At 32.4% G+C, this 27,080-nt stretch overlaps 2 protein-coding genes across 4 annotated transcripts in view; one reads left to right on the forward strand and one right to left on the reverse strand.

Annotated features, from left to right (window-relative positions):
* Nucleotides 1-27,080, reverse strand: part of LOC147070965 (uncharacterized protein CG43867) — an 899,434-nt gene that overhangs the window by 310,754 nt on the left and 561,600 nt on the right. The gene's annotated exons all lie outside the window — the stretch shown is intronic.
* Nucleotides 14,832-16,694, forward strand: LOC147070966 (uncharacterized). Its single transcript, XM_085949167.1, has one exon. It carries the CDS (start codon nt 14,832-14,834, stop codon nt 16,521-16,523), a length of 1,692 nt encoding a protein of 563 aa, XP_085805293.1. The 3' UTR covers nt 16,524-16,694.

The following is a 27,080-nucleotide window of genomic DNA, read 5'->3' on the forward strand; positions in this document are numbered from 1 at the left end:
GCCTGATTAGAAAAATGATTAAGTAACATTTTTTTGTTTTAATTGTTAGAGTAATTATAATATTAATACATAAATCTAAATCCCGAAATATTTTTTGTTGTTGTATATAATAAGACGAGTATGTATCAAGCATGTGAGTATTTGCAGAAGCATTTTAAAACGATATTGAAACTTGGATGACTGAATGAATATAACTAACTAAAAGTATAATATTTTGCATGAGTTATGTAAAAGTGCAAACTATTTTACAGCAAATGGAAAGCAATAAAATGTAAATAAAAAACTACCGTATTCAGCATAGATAATTTAAAATGATTAAAATCATTTCACTTGTTTAGAAAGTCGTTGTAAAATAATACCACGAAACAAATAAATGGGAAAACAGTTATCTTTAGTAACAATATCTTCATAACCATACGAAACCGAAACTGATCATGAATTAATCATGTGTAATAGGCCGAGGTATAGGTACCAGATACAGTAAATGCGGAGCATGCCTATACTCGATAAAATACTTTGCAATGATATTATGCATTCCTGTAATGGTTTTATGGTAGCCATTTAAAAAGTAAATAAATATTAAAATGTATTTTTTCAACAGCATCCCAACAACAAAAAAGTCATCGCACGTTTCCCGTAGTAATTATTCAAGATTTTGGATTAATTAATAATATACGTCTACAACAGTATGTAAATCGAGTTACTTGGTAGAAATCTATTTTACAGATAGTTCATCATACAGGTAGTACAAATTACATATTACAAGTTGTCATATTTAGTCAAAAGCCATTTCGATTATCATACCACTATCAAGATTACCGGTATCATCTTAATATAACAGAAATAGCTATCGACTAAAAAATATGACTGTAGATTGTGACTATATACTATTTGTAATAAGTGTGTTTTAATTACATACTCTGCTTTTACATTCTTCCAAAGGGTAAACTGCATGCTCGTTAAATGGGAAAGAAGTACAAATGACTACAATAGTAGCTTATTGGAAAAGGCCGATTTTAGTATGGAAAAGTGATAAAATAGTAATTTTAGTTATTATCTTAATGAATTTTAGATCAAGTGGATAATAAAAATAATTTATTAAAAAAAATATACCGGAAGATAAAGTTATTACATCCGGTATTATCGGGATGTAAGTTTCCGGGATCCCGGTATCGAAGTCCCTAGTCTCACCGTAGACCACACGCTCTACGAGTTTTCAGTGCAATTACTATTTTTTAGCTACGAGTCAAAGAAAACTTTACCACTTCAGACTATCTAGCCAGTACTAGACTGTATCCATTTTATGATAATTCATCCCTTAGAGACCGCTACGGGGTTGACTCTCATTTATTGCTAACGATATCGCTTTTATAGCACCACAGATAAAGTTATTGCAGTCATTCGACAGTTTGACTCAAGAAAGTGTACTTGGAGCAACGTTTACTGTAATACGACAGTACGTTATAAGCAACAGAATAAGTATCTACCCACTTAGGTAATTTTATTTACAATAGCCCAATAGTTATATTGAAGTATAATTATATTTGCACCGCTATTCTTAATTATAATATTACGTTCAACAAACAGAATCAATCACAGAATAATGCAATATGATAAGATATAAAATAAAAGAATAAGTGACGGTCCCAATGACAGGCAGCCACGGAAAGGATAATTAAATTAAACAGTAAATGCAGTTATCAAAAATTGCCTACAGCAGAAAGAGCTATTCAAAATTATAACACTATAGTCGTCCAGAAAGAATGAATGGCGTGTTTAGGACTAACTTATTTTAAAAGAGGCAAGATAACAAAAGAGTTTCACTCGATTACTACGATGATCCATAGTTCTACAGAATCGAGTCATCGTATATTAGTACCTTAGATTGTTTTTATATTATGCGTAGAAGTAAAAATATGTGAGGACGATTATTTACTCTGGTTATGTAAACTTAATTTTCGACGATAGTAATGGCGAGCAATCCAGGTGATAGTGCATAACAGGGGTGGCCACACTTTTGTTTTCTAGGATCGACTAGTTGAAAAAAGTATTTATGGCGATTGACGGATATCACTTGTAATTATATCATGCTAGAACAATAAAACCCCATTTTTTATAATTCAAATATGTATTTTGAAAATAGATATTTTATACATATAAAAAATAACGATACAGAAACTTAAGTAATATTATTATGTCTTTCACTTCTAAAAAAAGTAAGTAGATACACATTAACTGTAATTTCGACATAGTTACACAATTTACCTATATATCGAAATTTTGTAGTAGCCAAGATGCAACTCTACGCCAGGAAACATACTTAAAATAAATTCTATACAATATGAATTATCATTTAATTACATCAATAATTATATTTCATCAAATTGCATCGCACAGCCATGTATATTAAAATGAAAATTTCCCTTGAGAAAAATAGCGCCGCAGGAGACTTTTTTACTATTCGAGCAAATTTGTGGCTTGTGTTTTTCTTACTTAACTGGTCGACCCGCTACGCCGGGCTCCCCTCAAGCTAGAGCCCTGTCAGACCCCCCTTTGTGGGAGCCATGCCTGCTGGTGTATAATGCAATGATAACTGATAAAAGTGGGTACTGTTGCCTCATTTTTACATACAGTAATAAACCCAACATGATTACCAACTATAGCAGGAACTGCATCACTCGTTACCGATACTAGATTATGAATAGTAAATCGAGTACGATTAATGTTCGACTTAAATGCATTAAATATATCTTCTCATTTGGAAGCAAACATGCCTTTAAAAACTAATCGAAAAAAAAACGGATAGTTGTGCAATATCCGTGTAATCTACCGACTCGTCAAATTGCGAGGATAGGAATTTACATTATTTATTTTATTAACGGCCCACGTGCTCGTCGTATGTCAAAATTGAGTTTTTATTGTATTTTCAAAACATGATCCTGGACACTCCTTAAACGCTGTAGATAATCTATTTATATAATTTTGAAGCCTTATTATCCTTTATATTTATTTTAAGCATTTGATGACTGCATAAAGTATTTTTGTTACATAAAATAGTATATTAAAATAAAAATATTAAAGTAAAATAGTTTCAATTTATGGCTACAGCCGTATGTCTTAGCTTAACCACAAGGGAATGACAAAAGAAATGGCGTATTTCAAAAAAACACTACCTTATTCTTAGGTCAATAATTATTATAAAGCAATCATTATTCATAAGATGTTTATCACACTTGCATGGTCAAAGACATAGCTTATAATAAGTATCTTTAGAATCATCTTCAAATGTGTTAATCTTGCCGATTTTTTGAATAATAAAATGCCTAATTCTTGTCAAATTTGGGATCACAGAGATTATCAATATAATTTTTTATCGTGAATATTTTACAAAAATTATGTCGTAATAAATTATACTAATGGTTTCATAAATGCGTTTAAAAATTAATAACTGTAAAAAATCTTAACACCACTGCACAGTTATGTACCGAAATATGACTATATTCTAAAACATTAGAGCGAGAGGTTTAAAGGAATACTATTTAATGTAACAAAAATACTTTATGCAGTCATCAAATGTTTAAAATAACTATAAAGGATAATAAGGCTTCAAAATTATATAAATAGATTATCTACAACGTTTAAGGAGTGTCCAGGATCATGGTTTGAAAATACAATAAAAACTCAATTTTGACCTTCGACGAGCATGTCCCCCCTTAATGTTTTCCTGTAGAATTTCTTCCAAAGTCCGGGAGCTTTTTCCGTCATTTAAATTTCGAACAATATTTTCGTTTTTGTAGATACTTACTGGTTGGAAAGCTGCCGTAGTAGGAAAGCGGTGAATACATCGACATGTACCATTGGGAATCGAGAAAAAAATGTAATTAGCATAAAATAATACTAGTATTACACTCATTTCTCCCAGCTGTGTTTCATAAGTACGCTCCGCTAAACGCCGATTTGACCAGTAAGGCAATTTCCTGATATGGCCACTGAAACACATTAAAAACCAAATAATGTTGTAAGCCACGAATAAATGTTTATTTTTTTATGAGAGACTTTAACATCGGTCTGACATGCTATCACCGAAAAACAAACGGCCGAAAAAACACAATCCCCCGTTAATGGCTGCGATGATAACCTAATATGATGTAATAGCTAATAATATATTACATATTATTATCTTGTGACTTAGAAAAAGAAATGTGGCAATTACCGAATTAGGGACGAAATCTAAGATCTATAAAAAATTATACACCAGAGCCAGTGTGTCATAATTCCGATTTTATCGAAAATTTTTGAAGAGTGACCGTAATGCTTCTGCGAGTGACTTTGAAAACTGATATGTAATACATTTTAATTAAAAATAATTAAATGATTGAAATAACATTTCATAAGTTTGTGGGACGTCGGGGTCACCATTGTAGAATTGTTTATGTAGGTCACCAACTGAGACACAATATGTGGACACTACTGATATTCAAATATATATATAGAAAAGATATTCAACGATGCCTATTTTACAACGTTTTTATTAGCTCGTATTCTAATTTGTCCGTGGTTGTTTATCCGGTACAAATCTTGCAATCGATTTTTTACCAACTTCCCGACTAGCTAGACATTTGAAACTTTTAGAATATATCAGAACACAATGCCAATGCATTATTTTAATACTTTTAGCCATCTTTAAGTAGAATTGAATTCATTTTCAGTTAGTTCTGTTTTATATGAAAAGTTATTTCGGAAGAAATCCGTAATCCAATCCACTATTATTGGTTGTAAGTGGATGGTCCTAGCAACTAAATTATTAATATATACGCGCGTTACTATGTAAATCAAAATTACATTTCAATCTTCTATATTTGTTTGTTTGTTTTTTATTTACTTCATATCAAGTACAAGTTTGAGCATATTAAGCATAATAGAGCAGAAAATTTAAAAACGTTGTAAATATTTTTTTTATCTTGTAATTATTTATTTGAGTTGATTGTAGTAATTACAAGTATGAGTGGATTATAATCCTAAGTTATCATCATGTGCATGAAGCATAGACTTTCAACCGACTGAGCGAGTTGGTGATACAACAAATTCTTTAGTATATGACGTACCGAACGATTTTTGAAACATTCATCCATTTTTTATAGACAATATAAATGTGCAAGACTGTATATTTTGTATTAATTGAGAACATTCTATTGAAACAGGCAAAATCAGTACTAATTCAATTATGTAGAGAAAATGTTACCTTAAAATTGTGTTTTGTTTTTTTATATAATACAATTTTATCTTACCAAGAATTGCCAGTAAAAGTATAATTATTAATGCATTATAGTTAATTATTGTTTATTATAAACTTAACTTCTTCCCAAAAAGAGAATGAAAACCTATTTATTACAATGAAACATATCACTAATATAAATTTTCCCTTTTCCTTCTAATAAATATACTGCAACGACCACTGGTACGACATAACGTTACGCTAATTAATGAGAGACCACACATGGCCAGTAGTGAATGTTACAGAGGAAACAGAACCTCACGTACCGAGGATATGGTTTCAGATCTGGACAGCGCAGCCGGCGCCCTGGCCTGAGTGGCGTTTGAAAGGATTATCCTGGTTATTGCATTGCCACAATGCGACTGAATGTTGCGAGAAAGTACCTATCTCTTGGGAAGAAAACACGATTATGCAGACAGAGATTGTATTGAATAAAGTAACACGAGTGGATACCTATATTATCTAAAATGTGCGCAATCTCATATGAAGGAAAATGGTACAATGTCACATTAAGTTAACTAATTTATTAGAGTTTTCACACTAATAATAGAACATTTTAAATTTTATAGGTCAACATATTTAGAAGTGGAAATCTATATACAATATTTTAAAAATTTAAGAAAATGAGATTATAATTTATTTTATTACATAATATAAGAAACATCCTAGAACGTAACTGGAACCAAATTTGTAATTTTAATCAAAATAATGTATTACAAACATGATTAAATATGTGATGTCAATTATTAATTCTTTTCTATTATTCCAGAATGTGACAAGATTTAAGAATGTAAGGATCTTATAATTGAAAACAATGGAAAAGGAAAACACCTGATACCAGATATTTTTAGTCAATAATATTAACCCTAATATTTGTTGTAGGTATATTATATGGATGTAAAGAATTATATATTGTAAGAGTACTAGAAAATGATGATATCTTTCGTTCGCATCGTAAAATCATCCAAAGTAAAGTAATATGATACATAATTACTAATTAGTTACACAATTAAACAAGGTATCCGGGAAGTATACCTGGCATAGGTATACATGTCAAATGCATTTTGGCATCAGCCCCATACATATAGGCCAACCATTCATTCCACTAACGTTTACTTTAACGCAGAAGTAAACTGATTCATCAATTAATAGTAATGTTTGGCACATGTAAAGATTAAATGTATCCGGCGTACATAAATATAATGGAGTAGATTAACCTGAAAAAAAGACAAATTTTAAAAATAGAACATAGAACGAAAATATCATTAATTTAATCTCCTGCCCGATCAATGAATGAAATTCTCAAATTTGTTATGTAAGACTTTCTCTAATTTCTCTATACTTTTCTAAAAAATCATAGGTTTGATTGGTTCATTAACTAAACGCATTTTTTGTCGTTGCGGTCAATTATTGTCCTTGTACGGCCCACTGTGGATGAACTCGAACCGCTCTCAAGATCGTTCAGCGCCGCAGTACCTACTCACGTAATTGCAGTCAAGCAGTAGTAATAAGTGTGCGGATTGAGAGCGGCTAAGTGCCCGCTGCGGTTGTCGTCGATTGGTCGACCGCATTGTGCACGGGCCGCAGCAACAATCAAATGCGAACGAAAATAAATAATAAACGAATGAAAAAATAACGCGCCAATTTCGTCCGATCGAGTCGGATGACGACAATGGGGAGATAAATGATGTCGCTAATGGAGCGAAAGTCTTGCGATAAAGACACGACATAGGTACCTTAGAAATAATGAAAATGAGCGGTCCCTCCCCGCCAAACTAAGACTGATACACAGAGAAAAAACTGGTGTGAGTGAGCTTTGAATGCACATCTTTCGCTTGTGCGGCAAGGGCTCTACACAATAAGCTAATAACCCAAGTAAAAATCTTAGATATACTTCGTAATAACTACGCTCTGTGATATTTATAGTGTACTAATTTGATTCAAACAATATGATAATATAGTGATAACTCTGAATTTAGTTTAACTTCTTACAATTTAAATTACCACTATCAGGTGTAAGAAAGAAATGTAAAATCAGTTAGCAGAATAAAGCGTAATGCTATTAAAAATGTGCGAAAAGGCTAAAAGTACTGCGTACTTGCCTCTGGCTGGTACCTATTTACACTTCGTCCCCACGATCGGTTATTATCGACTTCTCTCGATTTATGAGTGAAACGGGTGCCTAATGAGAGTTCACCGCCCTGCCGAACCACCCGCTACATCACTCATCAAGAATGGCCTCTCCTCAGAGGCGGCTTATAGCCCTCGCCCTGTGCCCTATATGGATCGCAGACGAATCGTACCGGAATATAAATACTCACATATTATATTGTTAAATCAGAAACAAAAGGTTTCTTATAATTTCGTCGTAATTAGGTATGGTGCAGGTAGCTAAATTGGAAAAGACATTGGCCGATATCCGATAGATGCGGGTTCAAAACCCGCTCGGCACCATATTTTTACAATATTTTTTTTCAGGCATATTACTGACGAGTTTCTCTATTATGTACGTTAAAGAAAGAATGTTAAATTTTCGTATTTTTTGAATTATTGGTTGAATAAAAAAACAGTTAACTAAATTTATCAAGATCCGGATGCCAGTAAGGGAATAAAGGTAAGTAGTTATTATTGGATTCAAACCAACAAAAGCTATTTAAAAATCATTTCAGTTACATGGTTATTAGTAAATTTAGTCGTAGTTGCAGGTGTTAAATTGATTTAGTACATTGGCCGAAATCCGATGGATGCGGGTTCAGATACGTCTGCCACCAAAATTTTTGTGTAAATAACTAATAACACGGATTGAAGTGGGTTCTTTAAACTTTCAAATGGTTCGACTTATCATTGGATCACCCGATTTATCCATTCTTGAATAATGCAACAACCTAACGTAAACACAGAAATAACAATATATAATCGTACTGACATCGTCTTTCCCAAGCTTTTTCCACGGCACAAAATAAATGAGTGCGTTACTTGTCGGTACGAATATAAATGTAAAAAGTTGCATATCAGAGTGCACAATTTAAGCAACATTAACGGTTTCTGTAACAGTGCTATAACAAAATAAAAGTACCTATATTCATATACATGGCTCTGTTACGCATTATGCTTATCTCAACCTTCATGTTCAAGGAAAACCGCAATCACATCCTTATCGCCTACCAATTAAAAATACTCAAGTAAACAGGATGCACGCCAAGACGCACGCATGATAAAATCCACATGTTGATAAATATATTTGATTAAATTATGAATTGTGATTAATTGATTTCCGTTGATATATAAACTCCATACAACGCTGTTTCTTTGTCATTATCTATCGTAATTAGTTACTAAGCACTTGTCTGTATAATTATTATATTCAATAAAAGTTTTATATCTACAAAGTCTTTGAAGAGTTAAAGTGTTTGCCCATAATCTTCCTAACAAGGGTAGTTACCTGACGACCTACCCTTTTGCAACGAGATCGATATTATAAATAAATATCTGTTCTTATTGTCCCAATCAGATGTAAATGAAGTAATATTACAACATTATACATCTGATCAACTTTCATCAAAGTACAACTCTAAGATAAAGAACGTAACTTGTTTCTTTTAATTTTATCTGTTGTCTGGGACGTAACAGTGGTGTCATTCAGTGGGATCTCATAGGAAAAAATCATCAGACGTCTTCTCGTAAGTCATCCCTTCGCCGCAGAACTTCAAGAGTTCAGCCGCCGGAAGACCCGAGAACCGAATCCAAAGGACCAATCTGCGAACTCACAAAGCGCTTCATCCCTGCCGAGAGAAGGTACACCTCTACGCAGCCAGAAGGAGCAGCAATTTTTCAAGACACAAGAAAGAAAATCCAAGATATCAAAACGGAATGAAGAATAGTTACACATTTATGTAAGTGTTTATTTGTTAATTATTATAGATATTGTCCATAGTGTAAGTTGTTCTAATTTAATATTATATATACCATTTTATTTTTATAAACTGTAACATTGACACATACACGATGACGGAAACGAATTTTCAAACAGACTTACCGACAAGTTCTGAAATAAATTCTCAAACGAAACCACAACCATTAACTTACTCTGACTTAGCCAGATTTATCACACCTTTTGATGGTACTAGAGAGAAGCTTACTGAATTTTTGCAAAATTGTGACATAGCTATGGGACTAGCTAGAGAGGATCAAAAGTATTGTATATTACAATATATTGTAACAAGAATTTCTGACGTAGCTAGAACAGCGTGTACGATTAAACATTTCAAAACTTTTGCGGAGTTAAAAGCTCATCTTAAAATAAATTTCGCAGACGCAAGACAGATAGGACAGTTAGAAATAGAGCTACAGAGATGCAACCAAAAGAAAGATGAATCTGTAGCGACGTATATGCGTAGGCTAGAGATATGTACAAAAGAGTATAAAACAGCAATTAGTCTCTCAGAGGTAGATGACGACGAATTAAAAGGTAGATTCGGAGCCGCAGATGCAAGTGCTCTCTCACAATTTGTAATGGGATTGATCCCTGGTATAAGTGAACGTCTACGAAACATTCGCCCTAAAAATCTAACAGAAGCACTGTCGCTAGCAATAGAAGAAGAATCAATCAGGAGTTTAGCAGAAGAAAAGAGACAATTAGTGTATGGTCGTAACAAAACCAACTGTCAACTATGCGGTAAAATGGGACACTTGGCTCCCAATTGTTACAAAAATAAAAATAACACACGTAAAGTCTATACGTTCACACCTAAAAACGACATGCGTAAGAATACACAGTTTAATAAGGATAAGAAAGTATGCACCTATTGCAAAAAGACAGGTCATTTAATCGAAAATTGTTTCAAGAAAGACCCCTCCAAGCGTGAGAAATATTTGAAAGACAGGAAACTAAATATCAATGTAGTTTCAAAAAACACAGACGGAACGTCGTGGTGCATTGCGACGGAAGACGAATAGAACAACGTGCACAAATGTTAGATTCATGTGAGAAAGTAGATAATTTAAATCTTACTTGTTCCACTCTCCATGATATCCATAATTTAAATAGAAACACTCAAAACTCTGACCAAATTACAATTTCTGTGAATCAAGTGAAAATCGATAAAGATCATCTTAAAAATTTACCTTATGTGAACCTTAGAATATATTATAAGAAATTTGTCAAGGACTGTACATTTTTAATTGATACAGGAGCCGCCATATCTCTCATAAAAAAGATTGCTCTTAATGAAGATATATATTCGAATTTAAAGGTAGATAAAATACAAATAAAAGGCATTGAAAAATCTGATTCCATCTCTGAAACAGAAGGAACTTTACCCCTGAATTTTAGATTTAAAGATAAAAATTTTAATCATACATTTCATGTTATTGCAAATATAAATCTGGATTTCGATGGAATATTAGGTAATGACTTTTTCACGAATAAACTTTGTAAGATTAATTACGAATTAAATATATTGAATATATTGAACAATATTCAATTACCTTTGAAAAGAAATATAGTTATTTATAAACTGGAACCAAGGTCTGAAACCTTTCTAAAGGTAGATGTTATTAACCCTGAAGTGAAAGAAGGTTTAATCCTAGATTTGAACTTAGGAAATAATATAAAAGTATCTAATGTGTTAACCAATGTAGATAAAGATAATAAATGTTTAATATCATTGCTTAATACAGGAAATAAAGTAGTAAAGATTCATAGTCTTAAAGTTGAACTACTACCCTTCGAAGTGATTAAAAAGAATTCGATGAATATTAAAAAGATAAATAAAATTAGTGCAACATCAGAACGTATAAAGAAAATTAAAAGCCTAATTAATCGAAACCATTTAAATAATGAGGAAGACAAATCTTTAATAGAGATTTGCCAAGAATACAATGACTTATTCTTCCTTGATGGGGATGACTTAAGTTTTACCAATGCAGTCAAACATAAGATCATTACATCTCATGATAACCCTATACATACCAAAACTTATAGGTATCCAGAAATTCATAAAGAAGAAGTTAATAAACAGATCAGTAAAATGTTAAATCAAAAAATTATTAAAGCTTCAAACAGCCCTTATAGTTCCCCAATTTGGATTGTACCTAAGAAGATGGACTCTTCTGGACAAAAGAAATGGCGAATAGTGATAGATTATCGCAAATTAAATGAAGTTACAATAGGAGATGCTTATCCTTTACCCAATATCACTGATATATTAGATCAGTTAGGAAGTAGTAAATATTTTACCACTTTAGACTTAGCCTCTGGGTTTCATCAAATAAAAATGGATGAAGTGGATAGTAAGAAGACAGCTTTCTCAGTCCCTTCAGGACATTACGAGTACGTAAGAATGCCATTCGGTTTAAAGAACGCACCGGCATCATTCCAGAGATTAATGGATAATGTTTTAAGTGGATTACAAGGAATTAATTGTTTTGTATACCTAGATGACATAGTTGTATATGCCGATTCATTGAAAGATCATCAAAAGAGACTTGTGAACGTATTCAATAAATTACGAGAGTTTAATTTGAAATTACAGCCAGATAAATGCGAATTTTTAAGAAAAGAAGTTGCTTATTTAGGTCACATAATAACAGATGAAGGAGTAAGTCCTAATCCTGAAAAGATTAAAGCTGTTACGAATTTTATTGAGCCTAAAAACCCCAAAGAAATAAAACAATTCTTAGGTTTGGTAGGTTATTATCGTAAATTTATTGATAACTTCTCAAAATTGTCAAAACCCTTAACATCATTATTAAAGAAAGACGTCCAATACAAATGGACCTATCTTCAACAAAGTGCATTTGATGAACTAAAAAAGATGTTGGTCACAGCACCAATATTACAATACCCCGATTTTACAAAACCTTTCATTGTAACAACAGATGCATCAAATTATGCATTAGGAGCCGTATTATCTCAATGAGAAATCGGACAAGATTTACCTGTTTGTTATGCTTCTAGGACATTAAACTCAGCTGAAGGTAATTATAATACGACAGAAAAAGAGTTACTTGCAATAGTTTGGGCAACGAAACAATTTAGACCCTATATTTACGGTAGGAAATTTACTATTGTTACAGATCATAGACCTTTACTGTGGTTATTTAATACAAAAGAATCATCCAAACTTATTCGGTGGAGATTGAAATTAGAAGAGTATACGTATGAGATAGTATATAAACCAGGAAAGATTAACTCTAACGCAGATTGCTTATCGAGATTACCTATTAGCGTTTTGACCGCTAATAGCACTTATAAAGATTTTTTAGAAAAATTTCAAAGTGGAGATACTTTTAATGTGACTTGTAATGAATATGAGGATTATTTATTAAAGACCAAAGATAAAGACATTGCATATCCAACTGCAATAGATTTAAATGATGAAATTCCATATTGTACAGATATAATGTGTAGATCAGAAGACTCAGAAATATTTAAATTAAATAGTCATGAACTATATCAAACAGAAACAACAAGTGGAAATTCAAAAACATTCTATCATATATTTACAAAAATTAATCACTTTGATAAACCCTCATATCCAGACATCTTTGTCGCCTTAAAGAATTTTAAAGATAAAATTACTAATAATAATATTACAAGCATATCAATTACAGATTTTGTAGACCCTTTCAATATGTTAGATTATCACAAGATAAAACAACTAATTATGTTCGTATTTGACGATACAGATATCACCGTCAATATTTATAAAAATACTATCAAAAACGTAGCCGAAAGAGATATACCACAAATACTTGTTGAAAATCATGATGTACCTACAGCAGGACATTTAGGTTATCACAGAATGTATAATAGAATAAAAAATCGTTATACATGGCCTAGGATGAAAAACTCAATTGAAACATATATAAAAAATTGTAAGGAATGTCAAATGAATAAAGTAAATAGACAAAATAATACTGCACCCATGGAAATTACTTCTACATCAAAAGACGCTTTCGAGAGAGTAGCCCTCGATATAGTAGGACCCCTTCCAGAAACTAATAATGGAAAAAGATTCATTTTAACCCTCCAAGATGACTTAACTAAATTTAGTCAAGCTTATGCATTAATAAATGCTACCACAGAAGAAATCGCAAATAAATTTATTGATTTCTCTTCTTGTTTTGGAATACCCAAATCGATTCTAACCGATCAAGCTCAGAATTTTATGTCACAACTCTTCGCAAAAATAACTAAATTACTTAATGTTAAACATAAGAATTCTACCCCTTATATGCCTCAATGCAACGGATCCCTAGAAAGAATCCACAGCACATTGAAGGATTATCTTAAACATTACGTTAATCATGATCAAACAAATTGGGACGAATTCATATCAATTGCAATGTTAAGTTATAATACTAATATTCATGCAACAACGAAATTTACCCCTTATGAATTAGTATTTGGAAAGAAAGCTATAATCCCTAGTAGTCTATATAAAAATGATACACCTACATATAACGATTACGTAACACAATTAAAGTATAGATTTTCCCAATCTCATAAAATCGCTAGAGAAAATATTCAAAAATCTAAAGAAAGATCCAAACAAAGATATGATTCTACAGCTAAAAATAAACATGTATACAAGGTAGGAGATTTAGTTGTCATAAAGAATCATCTCCGTCTAAGAAAAGCACTATCACCTAGTTATAAAGGACCGTATGAAATCGCCGAAATAAATTCATCGATAAACGTGACTTTAAAGATAAAGAGTAGATTAGTAAAGTATCATGTCAACGAAATAAAACCTTATCATCAAAATAATTAATAATTGTGTAATTTTCAGTTAACGTCTACAAGATGGACAGAGTTAAACTAAAATGGAATCAAACCCTACAGTACTTCATGTTCAAAAAAATTAAACAGTGTGAAGCATTTGTATACAACGACCAGTGTAAAAACGTAGCAGTCATATCAAGATTTAAAATTAAGTTATGTACAGAACACGTAAATCTAAAAAGGTTATATCATGAAAAATATCATTTTATAGGAAAAGAATACGATGTGAGCTTTCGTATCCTCAATGAAGTAGAATTAAATTCCAGACTAGAATTTGAGAGGATATTTAGAATTCCTGAGGATCCATCACATGAACATTGGAAAGACCAGCTTAAACAAAACATTCGAATAGAAAAATGGCATGAAGAACATGACCACGAGTTAAGTGTTGTTGAGTACGAGATAGATCGAGAAGAACAGTGGATAGATTTTTATTTAACTATAGATGATTTCAAACAATTACAATATCTAAACATAGACATTATGATATTAGAAAGATTCTGATTGGAATAACGTTGTTTCAGATTCTTGCTGCTAGCATCTTTACAATGGACCTATTGTTCGTACATAGAGAAAATAAAAGATGGGAGTGGATTATTCTATGATGAAATAGGAAACGTAAAAATCTACCATGACTATTGGAATGTCGTTACTTTTCAAGAAACTAATAACATTTTATCCCAACATGAAATACTTTTAAAAATATATGATAAGACAGATGTAATTTGTACAAAAATGACATCATCTAGTAAACATAATAATTGTAGGATGGCATTAGAAAGCCTTAAAAACGATATCCAACAAATACAAGCTAAATTTGAATCAATACTTCATCTTATCGGAAAAAATTATAATAGACGAGTTAAAAGAGGATGGTTTGATGGTGTAGGAAGTGCATTTAAAACGATATTTGGCACACTAGACGAGAATGACGCAACCTATTACAACGATGCTATAAATAAAGTAGCAGAAGATGAAAAAGAATTAAATTCATTGCTAAAAGAACAAACTCAAGTAGTTACGTCAACCATCACTACGTTTAATGAAACAATTAAGAAATTTCAAATAAATGAAGAAATAATGAATAATAATTTAGAAAAATTAGAACTATATTTAACAAAAATATCACATGAAATAGTTTTCACTGAAACATCGATTAAATTAGTTTCTCAGATTACCGTATTGGAAGAAGCTACTAGAAACTTAGAAAGACAAGTTGATAGTATAATGCATTCTATACTGTTTAGTAAGAGTAACGTTATTCACCCTTCTTTGATTACACCGACAAAATTATTTCAAGAATTATCTAAAAATATGAGATTGTTATCGCAAGGTCGAGAATTACCAATTCCCCTTACGATAGATAATATCCATATCATCATGGATATTACATCACTAACGTCATATTTTTATAAAACAAAAGTTATTTATATCATTTCTATTCCTCTTACTACATTGCAAGATTTTAATTTATTTAAGATTACACCATTGCCGATACCTCATAATTCTGAAAATCCAGATGCATTTTCATTAATACAAAATGAATTTAAATACGTAGGTATAACAAGGACCAAGATGCAATTTATTAAATTTAACGATCTTAGCGAGTGTAAATCACTAACAAATAAACATTTAATATGTCGAATCGAAAACGTTTACTCTTCAACCGAGAATGGAATCTGTGAAACTAAAATCTTGACTGACAATCCACGAAAAATACCAACAGATTGTTCAACAAAAACAATCTTCGGAAAATTAAATATTTGGCATGAAATCATGCATAATAGGTGGATATTCGTTCAAACCGAAAGAACAAAGATTACTGTTGATTGCCCCCCTAAGCCTTTAGAAGAATTAGAAGCGATAGGAACGGGAATATTAAAGTTAGAAAATAAGTGTAAAGCTTATACCAAAACATTACAATTTTTCGCTAATAACGAAATACAATTAAATATCACTACACCTAAAAGTGAATTTAATATTATAGAAGAAGACTGTTGTATCAGAGACGAACATTTTAACGCAACTATACCTCATCTAAATCCTTTATTATTAACAAACATTAATTTAGATGAATTAAGAGTAGCAAGTCATAAACTTAATATATTCCAAGATGAATTAACAAAATTAAGAAATAAACCTACGATAGTTAAACATTCAAATTATTTCGCTATCACCATTTATACCTTAGTAGGAATGGCTTCATTATACATAGCAACAAAGCTATATAGGAAATATTCCAGAGAGATGCCAGATGGAAAGAATTGTATACAGATATTCAATCATTGCCATAATACTAGAAGATCAGTTTCTAGACAAAGGGACTATCCCGCTATTTCTCTTACTAATATTGCTAGAGAATATAAAGATGAAGAAGATGTTGTGGAAAGGCCTAAACCCACGACAAGATCAATGAGTAATAAGACCTCAACTCTCATTAGAGAAAATACATTCACATAAAGATTTCAAATAGAAATCAGGTTCACAAATTATTCAATACATTTCAAAGGTCATGAGTATGTTTCTTAATAAAAAGAAAAAATATATACATAATATATAATTTCTCGCATGCAAGTATATTTTATTATCAGTGGACGATATAAATAAAAATGTTGAGCTTAGCTAACTTAACAATACAAAAAACAAAAAATTAAAAACCCAAAAATAAGAAGAATAAAAGAAAGAATTTTCATGAATTAATTATTCGTAATAAATCTCTATTTTATTAGAAACGCTTAAAATAATTAATAAATATATAAATAAAGTAATCACTTCAATGATGAATAAGTTTTAGTAATCATTGAATGAAAATAGATTTAATATTAGAATAGGAAAAACATATACACATAAATACACACATATCTATAAGATGTTTTTTGAATTATATAAAATTTAATATTATTAATGATAAATATACCTATATGTAAAACTAATTTTAAGAAATCTTGTAAAATGTCAATAAAATAAAATAAAAAGGAAAATGTATCAGAAACCAAACTATGCTATATGCAAATATCCAAACAGATAATTTGAATTATATAAAATATATGTTGTTTAAAAAGGAAAATGTATCTACTATTGTAAACCCTTCAGATGAAATGTCAATTACAAATAAAGATGATAATTTTATCTTAAATCATAATGATGATGTCATACAATGTAAAGAATGTATTAATGTTCATAATTATAAGAAAAAATTAAGACAATGTAACCGGAATATAAAGCTATTAGAAACCAAAAATATGTTATTGAAAAATAAAATAAATGAAATAATTAAAAGGTTAAAAAGATCAATGCCACTAAATCATTTACCAAATGTATAGTGTCAGTTTAAAAGGGGAGGTGTTACGCATTATGCTTATCTCAACCTTCATGTTCAAGGAAAACCGCAATCACATCCTTATCGCCTACCAATTAAAAATACTCAAGTAAACAGGATGCACGCCAAGACGCACGCATGATAAAATCCACATGTTGATAAATATATTTGATTAAATTATGAATTGTGATTAATTGATTTCCGTTGATATATAAACTCCATACAACGCTGTTTCTTTGTCATTATCTATCGTAATTAGTTACTAAGCACTTGTCTGTATAATTATTATATTCAATAAAAGTTTTATATCTACAAAGTCTTTGAAGAGTTAAAGTGTTTGCCCATAATCTTCCTAACAAGGGTAGTTACCTGACGACCTACCCTTTTGCAACGAGATCGATATTATAAATAAATATCTGTTCTTATTGTCCCAATCAGATGTAAATGAAGTAATATTACAACATTATACATCTGATCAACTTTCATCAAAGTACAACTCTAAGATAAAGAACGTAACTTGTTTCTTTTAATTTTATCTGTTGTCTGGGACGTAACAGCTCGGAAGAATCCACTTACTTCATTCCGATACTTCTTTAAATAAAACCATTACTGAGTAACATTTAGATACAGCCATGCGACGAATTGTTAGGAAATTTCCTAAGTAACGTAGATTGAAGGTTTGATTTTCACCGCGTAGTAAGACGAGACTGCGACCGCGTAGCCTAGGAAACTTTCCACAAGAGGCCTTTGATATATGAGAACTTCGCTTGCAGAACTCAAAGCTTATTTATGTAGATACGTCAAAAGAAATTTCATAAAGGAAATAAACACAACTTCCTTCATTTGCCATGGCCTATATTTTTTGCAGAACACTATTATCTACCTCGTTTGTAAACAATATTATATAATAGAGTATTAAGATTAATTACGCTAGAGTATTACATTAGGATTCCTCAGAGATCTCTCGATATAATGAAACTAGATCGCGTCCACAATTAGGGTTTGATAAGTCTTTAAAATCGATTTAATATCACTAGTGATGGCGTAGCGTCACGAAACTATAGAAAATTTAAAACAACTGTAACTGTAACACGTCATATGTCATGTATATGTGAAAGGCACCTAGTGCGCCCAGTTTGAAAATTTCAGTTGGCCGTAGCGCATGTTTTACGCAACCGATTGCGGTATCGATAGATTCTTTTCGAGTTTTTTTCTAAAACTTTATCATTTACGAATATCCCACAATATTATATAAATTGTCTACACGTACTTACCAAATGTTTTTTTTTTTTTTTTTTAGAATTATTAATAACCATGTCCTTGCTTTTTCGTACAAGGTGGTTTGTTAGTAATTTTGAACAATCACAAACACCCAGGCTTTGAGAAAAACACATAAATGTTTTTGTCATGACCGGGAATCGAACCCAGGAACTCTCGGGTGGAAGGCGAGCGCCTTACCAACTGCACCACGAGAGCCGCCGCTTACCAAATGTTGGGTGAGAATATAAAAGCAGCAAAAATTGTCAGACAAATAGAGAACAACGTAAAGAATCCAAAAGGTGCCACTTACCGTAGCTGACATGTTAGAAAATACCATAAAATGATTATGATTATAATCCAGTAACTAAGAAACGCAGAAGAGATGTATTCTATATTGTATCATGCAGGTACATCCCTGACATATTAACCTATCACCCATTTTAATTAAAAGAAATTCTTATTCAATACTTCAACACTAGCAAGTACTCAGTGATTGTTTTGTTTCCTCCAACGTCTCTCACAACTAATTATAAGGTCAATCCTCAAGCCATCGCCAAGTTGATGTATATAATGGGTTGCGATGGATTGCATATACTCTATTTTATTTGACTTATTATTAGATGCCTATCAATATTTCACAATTTGAAAACCATCTAGGTAATGAAAAATTAATCTAATTTGTTATAAATAATGATTTTAAAATCTTTTGTCACACAAATATAAGAATAGTTTAGAATTCCTATAGGCAAATGAAAAATTCAACAGCAATATTAAGTTAATTATCCATTTGACTCATTCTATAAATTATCATGAATTGCCACCAAGTAAATGCTGAGTCTCTTGAAGAGATTAAAATGTTTGTTCGTTAATAGCTTAATCCATTCAGTATGTCAATTTCATAATATGTTTTCAAAGTAAACACGCGAGGCCCTCAAACTCGCAGTGCCTTTGTGAAGTCTGAAAATTAATAACACATTGTCTCTAACCGAGCGCTTACTCTTTCTAGGAATTAAATTTCAATTCAAAATTAAATTTCTTTCAAAGCTTTATGTACATACATAGGTAGGACGGTTTGAAGGCAAACAAATTTCAATTTACTCTTTTGAAAGCCATTTTATCTGCTCAATAACTGTACAAATAAAACTTTCCCCGTTAGAATATGTAGAAATATGATTTAAATAATATTCTGTTCATTTAGAATTTACGGTAGCCTAGACATCTCGCTGGAATACAATATAACGAAAGATCAAATAAAATTCAAAATCAAATTTATTATTTAATTTTTCTCATACATTTTTAATACAACTAAAAATTTATTTCAATTTTTATTATTTCTTCATTCCAGTTTAAACTTTTATATAGTTAAGCATACCTACTGATACCTCTCCTCTGAGACATATAAATGGCTAAGTGACGGTACCCCTTTACGAGGAGGATAAACACATCTTAATTTTTTTTTTTAGAAAACCCAGGCTAACCATGGAATGAAAGTACAGTTAAGTAAGTTAGCTGAACAGCTCCTGTATATTATTATTACATATTACGTATTAAAAGTGACAATAAATTATTAAGTTAAATGGTCTACATTACACGACGATAAAAATATCTTTTATTATTATGATGAAAATTTCATAACATGTCTAGAACTTTGATGGATATGGTTGGGTGTATGTCTCGATATGGCGTATGTGAAGGTACAATGGGTTCAAAAATCAAGTTATATTTTGTACACATCTTAAGAAACTTAAATCAATATATTTTTAATAAGTCATGAAACACAAAATACCCAGTAGCGGAGCACTGATCTCTTCATCTGGTGATACTACCTACATATAGTTATATATTAACATTCTCAGAGAAAGATGGTAAATGCAAATACATTTAGCCTGACGACTAATGACAGAGAAAGCAGTTGAATGAGTTCATCATCAGCAAACTCTAGGCTCTCTTCGGTTTTAAAAACTCGTATTATTTGGTCAGGTCGAAGGTTGAAGAGGACGAGATAAAACATGCTCCAGACAGACTGATACAATGAAAATGATTTCACCAACATAAAACCATCTGCATTATATATTCATTATTTCTATAATTCGAAGGTCGTCAACTCCCGAAGAGATTTATCAGCATTTTTTACAACAAATGGCCATAAGCCACTCGCTTAGCGTATTTCGTATATTATTTTCAAACCGACATTGAAAAAATAACATATTTTCATTCAAGCCTGCAACCCACGGCATTAGTAGTTGACACTTTACCACCTCCTTGTCATTCGCGGGTGCTTACAATATATATTATAGGTATGTAGTCTAAAAGTATGAAATTGAATGCAAAAAAAAAAACACAACCTCATATATAAAGTTTCTACCAAACTTCGATCGCGGTCTAGGGTTCACTTTGTTTTTGCATAATAAAATAGCATTTACGTAAATTGAAATTACCTTTAACGATTTTTAGGGAAACCACAGAAGGCTCCATCTAAAACAAGAGTCATCATTTTTGGTATCGACCAAATAAACCTTTTTTTTTGAAAGATTTCAGAATGTAACATTCTTTATTGCACATACATACTTTGGAAACATCTCAGAAACATACAAATTTATTCAAATATGTTTTTTCCGAATATGTGTTTCTAAGGTGGTTCCAAATTATGTATAAATTTGCGGAATTTAATGTAAAATTGTAAAATATAAATATACCAAATACCTAAATACGTTCTCATTAATAACACCATTTTACTTCTACACTTGAATAAAATCCACACAATTTTATTGAGAGAATTTGTTTTTTTTTTGCGGAAACCAATCCGCAAGAAAAGAAAAGGAAAAACCAACACTGAACATTTTTTTTCACAAGCCCACAGAAAGAGAGACGTCGTTTGATCGCGGATGTAGGTACTTTTCTTAATCGACGTCCAAAGCAACGCGGAGGGCGGGGGGAAGAAAATGAAACAAAAAAATCAAGGGGTATGGAATATCTCCGAATACATACATACAATAACAGATTCGGACATAGGCCCAGGCACATATCATTATGATTTGATGCTATTTTTTTGTTTTTGGAATTATTAATAACCATGTCCTTGCTTTTTCGTACAAGGTGATTGTTAGTAATTTTGAACAATCACAAACACCCAGGCTTTAAGAAAAACACATAAATGTTTTTGTCATGACCGGGAATCGAACCCAGAACTCTCGAGTGGAAGGCCAGCGCTTTACCCACTGCACCACGAGAGCTGCCTTTATTCGCCCGATTCGATGCTATTAGTAATAATGGTGACGAAAAAGGTAACGGAATATCCTACAACTAAAAATAATTCTCACATATAACCATATTAAGACCGGAATCCGCTTGTTTGTAAGTGTAACCAAGGATTAAATAATTAAATTTGCATTAACTATTAAATTTGTGACTCCATAGTGCTATAAAGACATATACGATTCCTTCTGATCTATGGATCAACCGAAAAAAGTATCATATAAAAAGCTGCGTATTACTATCTAAGAAAGCTTAGAGCAATCGATTACAGAGCTTCGAGTAAAAATACTTGCAGCGGATACTAGATATAGGTACTATCGTATGACTTTAAGAAGAGTTTACAAGGATATATTATAAAGGAGGAAAATGCTACCTCTCGTCATACTAGTGTAGCGGGAACGTTAAGCCCGGCATGGTAATAGGTAGGTATGTCTCAAAAAGCTTGTCTGTTTTACTATCCACATGGTGTATACTGTAGAAGGTGTATACGGGATGGTATTATACCCTGAGTAGACGCAAGAAGGCTGTCGAGCGACAATAGACATAAAATGAAATTCTAGAATAAGCACGTGAAATCTATGGGCGAAACTAGGATCCCATACTTCGTCCAGTTTAAAAGACCGACTGGTCGTCCAACTGGCAGAAAATCTAAATGATGGAAGGATAATTGGAACTCGACGGGTCATGAGCCCCAATGACAGTAGAGAAGTGAAACATAGAAAACAAACGATTACATAAATAACGGCACAGGCAATAGAATCCAAAGCCCCGGAAGAGAAGCCCTACGCATAGGACTACGAGGTCCGCTCATGGATTGATGGAAATTCTCATAGAAAATCTGCGAGTTTGAACGGAATTATTTCTGGGTATTTTTGAAGGCTATTTCACTTACAGCGGTTACAGGGATTCAGATGAGGGAGGCTTGATTAATGACATGAAAAGCGGAAGTAATAAGTTGAAAGAAAACTCAGAGTTTTGAGTTCCGGGACTTTGCGAACGGATAACGGGTCACGAATGATTATTAGAAAAATTAATGGCGGCAGGGGGACGGGGCGCGCTCAAGGATTAATGATCGAGAAAAAATACACCCCCCACCCCCCATTTATAAAGCATAAATTAGAATGACATCAACTTATTAATATTTTGAAAACTTTCGCGATAAAGTTCAGTTGTAAATTTGGTCGTCATTAAGTTGTTAGGTATTAACTACTTCATAATACGTTCATTACAAATTGCAATATCGTCGTCGAAATGTAAAAACCTTCCTTGAAACAAAATTAAATTTTGGAGAGAAAAAACTGCTTTATAAGCGAAAGGATGGTAAGTATTTAAAAGGTCGTCATCATCGAGTGTTCTTTAGAATTATCTTCAAATGTGTTAATCGTGCCCATTTTTTGAATAATAAAATGCCTAATTCATGTCAAATTTGGGATCACAAAGATTATAATACATATTTTTTTATCGTAAATATGTCAGTATATAATGTTAACATTAATTTTACTAATGGTTCTGTAAATGTAAATGCATTTAAAAATGAATAAATATAAAAAAATCTTAACACCACTGAACATGGACGTACCGAAATATAACTATATTCTAAAACTTTAGATCGAGAGGTTTAAAAGAATACTATTTTATGTAATAAAAATACTTTATAGGTATAGTCATCAAATACTTAAAATAAATATAAAGGATAATAAGGCTTCAAATTTATATAAATAGACTAGCTGACTCGGCAAACGTTGTTCTGCGATATAAATTATTTCTAGTGAATATTTTGGTTGTTAAATAAAAAATAACGAATGTATCGTAAGTGTGTGGGGATTGGATCTATAACAGAAAGAGGAATAGAGCGCTATAGACGATGACCGCCGATAAAAACAAAAAATATCAACCATTCATTTTCTCAATTCAAAATGAGTAATGATGTTCATAATGAATGAATTACCTGTGACAGGATCTCGTTGTTTACTGTTTATGCAATATCCGTCTTGTGACTTCCAGAAAATTAGCGGATATTGGAGAGCGTCGTATGAACGGTGTGTGTCAGCGATAAACTCCAGATTATTGTTTCTTCTTCGAATCACGATTTCTCGCGTCGATGTGTGGTCGCCAACCATGATTCCAGCAATGTCGTCAACAACAGTCGCATTGAATCGACATACGTGCTCTCCAGCTGGTGTTTTATCAGGATTGATGACAATAGCGTGATTGTCACTTTGCAATTCGTGCATGTGTGCTTTGAAGAATTTCAATAATTCATTGTGCTCATTCAACAGGGCGTCCAGTTCGCCGACGATGCGCCTGGCATTAGGCAAATTGAGGCTATTGTAGCCGCAACGTACATCCACATGATTGATGTCCTCGCCGCGCCCATGAAGTAGATTTGTAAAAATGTATGTGGTTCGTTTGGCATTGGCAGCAATGAGCCTACTTTGTGGTATACTTGGCCTTTGATTTTGAACGTAGAATGGAATTGTTGACCATTTGCCGCAGTATTGTGAACTATTTCTGTTGCTCCGGACGAAGTCATTTGGAAGCATGAATTGAATGTGCAAATGGACTTCAGGAACAGGTTTGAATCTGGAACCGTGCCGATGAGCAAGCCGTTCAATGGTTCTGGTGGTATCTCAATTTCTGGTAGTTGCACTTTTCCTGATGCGCAACACATCCCGGCTGACTCATGTTTGAATTCGAGCGCATGACAATGGGGACATTCTTTGTCCATAGCACCAATCAGCACTTTCGGATGAGCGGAATATTCAATATCTGGCTCGTACTCGAATGCGAGATGAAGGAACGAAGCGGATGTTAATGTTCGATGTACTTGTTGGCGTTGTCGGTCATTTGCTCTGCGCGTGTTAACTACGAACCGGCGCGCTTGGCTCCGTTCCAATTGTCGTTGTTGATTTCGTTCAGCTCGTGCCTCTTGTGATTGAGATGCACGCAATTGCGACATGCTTACACGCACGTTTTTGTTATCTTGTTGGATTTGTTCGTCTGTTCTTTTTGCTCTACTATTTTGCATGTTTGTTGCTTTATTCGTTCGACGGCCCAAATGGCCCCCCTTGCTTCTTGCTGGCATTGTGCACTGTAATACACGCACATAAAAATAGATAAATTAAAATAAATCGTACAAAATTTTGCACGCACTGCGTTGTGATATGCCGAATGAAATGTCAAAATGACGCGACGCTTCTCTTGAATTCTTCTCGGACGTAGCGCTATCTGTCATTCAACAACATAAATAATTTCGTTCTGTTTGAAATACGGTTAAATTTGTTCATACAAAAATAATAAAATCGCGATTTAAAAATGGGAGGGTGGGAGTAGGAGAGTGAAAATTTGGGGTTAAAGGTATTTTTTTTGCCAAATAATAAAAAAAATACAAAAAAAAGATTGTCAAAAAAATAAAAGAAAAATTTTCTGGATAGAGATACCCTAATCACCTAGCGATATGAAATATACTTGTTGACCTATTCTCATACTTAACAAATATACATAAAAAAAATCATAAAAATCGGTCGAGCCATTTCGGAGGAGTTCGACCACAAACATCGTGACACGAGATTTTTATATATATAGAGATTATCTACAACGTTTAAGGAATGTCCAGGGGTATGCTCTGAAAATACCATAAAAGCTCCATTTTGACCTACGCTGAGCATGTGGGCCCTTAAGTGTTTTCATGGCATAATAAGTATTGTTCAATGAGATGAAAATGTTTAGGAAAATAACAACGACGTACGTGCTAAACCTACCGAACGTATGTTTTTAGTATAAAAAGAAGACATCTACAATATTCGCATGTATTTGATAATATTATGCTAGACAGTCTGTGGAAAAAAAAACATTTTTCCATCTCATATTTAAATATGATTTGATCTTGTTTAAAGATAATAGAAATGTATATTTGGTAGTTAGCTACAGCTCACCCGAGACGAGATATATTTCGTTCAAGATCAACCAAAGGACGAAAATCTTATTTTCTTTTATTTAAAATTTCAAGTAGTGATCGTCTATTTTCCATCGGTTTTAATATGGCTGTCACTTGTCTCGTTGTAATACTTAGCTGATTTAAAAAAAAAACATTTTGACAAAAATAAAAGTTAACACAGCCTTTGTTAAAATAAAAAAAATGTTGATATATTTGAACACGAATACATAATTTAAATTCAGTATTTAATAATACCGAATAGTTACATTTCCCCGCTGGAGCATCTGAGTAGAGTTTAGAATTATACTTTCAAGCTTGGATAAACGATGTCACTTTCGAATTATAGTCATACACAGGTGCTAAACAAACACTCGACACTGTAAATAGAGATTCACTGAAAATCAACCACGCGGACAACTAGTTGCTACGTTGCTAGTTTAGCTACGTCTAGACGTAGCCTGGCATTTGAATTCCTAAATAATAAAAAAAAGATCATGTTATCTGTCGGCCGTCGGACAATTTGTGTTGTGATGGCTCAACCTAATAGATGACATATTTATGGATGAATATACCCAGCCAGTATTGATGCTACGAGAGAGATCTACGCGCTGTAGTTGACATGGAAACCGGAAAACGACACGACATTGTGATGGTCATATGCTCTAAGACGAGTGCGGAATAAGTTTGTTGAAGTGAAACTTTTTTAGCTACGGTAGCGTAAAATCGCTAAAAAGGAATAAAAGTGGGACTACAATCTATTATGACATATTATTATACAATATCAGAGCCGCATATTATATATATTAGACCCACGATGGCCGCGCGGCTTAAGCGTTCGACTATTGCGTCGTGGGTCTCAGGTTCGAATCCTGGGTCTGACAAGTACACATATTGTTTTTCAATCTGTGTATGAGTCAGAGTATGGACCTAATAGGTTGAGCCAGTGGCTGACATCCATTTCTCGTAAAAACAAAATCTCTCAATACAAACCTCCACTCTGTGGAGGCCCATATGATCCTATTAGGATCGGACATGGTCGAAAGAAAAGAAGAAAGAGCCGCATATTTGATTTGTCGATCCCATTTGAATTAAATGTAGCGGATATAGCGCTGTTGACTTTCTAATATTATTATTAATCTATCAATTTGATACAAATTTATTTTAAAACCATTTACTAGGTAATATTAACTTTGGTGTATCAACAATATAATTATTGATTAGTAAATAATTACAACATTGTCGCGAG

This window comes from Rhyacophila brunnea, unplaced genomic scaffold, assembly GCF_057557595.1.
Source record: "Rhyacophila brunnea isolate RB1 unplaced genomic scaffold, BYU_Rbru_1.0 scaffold_21, whole genome shotgun sequence".
NCBI classification, from domain to species: Eukaryota; Metazoa; Arthropoda; class Insecta; order Trichoptera; family Rhyacophilidae; genus Rhyacophila; species Rhyacophila brunnea.

What these genes read in the sequence shown, in the direction of transcription:
- LOC147070966 (XM_085949167.1), top strand. Translation starts at nt 14,832, where the DNA reads ATGGCATTAGAAAGCCTTAAAAACGATATCCAACAAATACAAGCTAAA.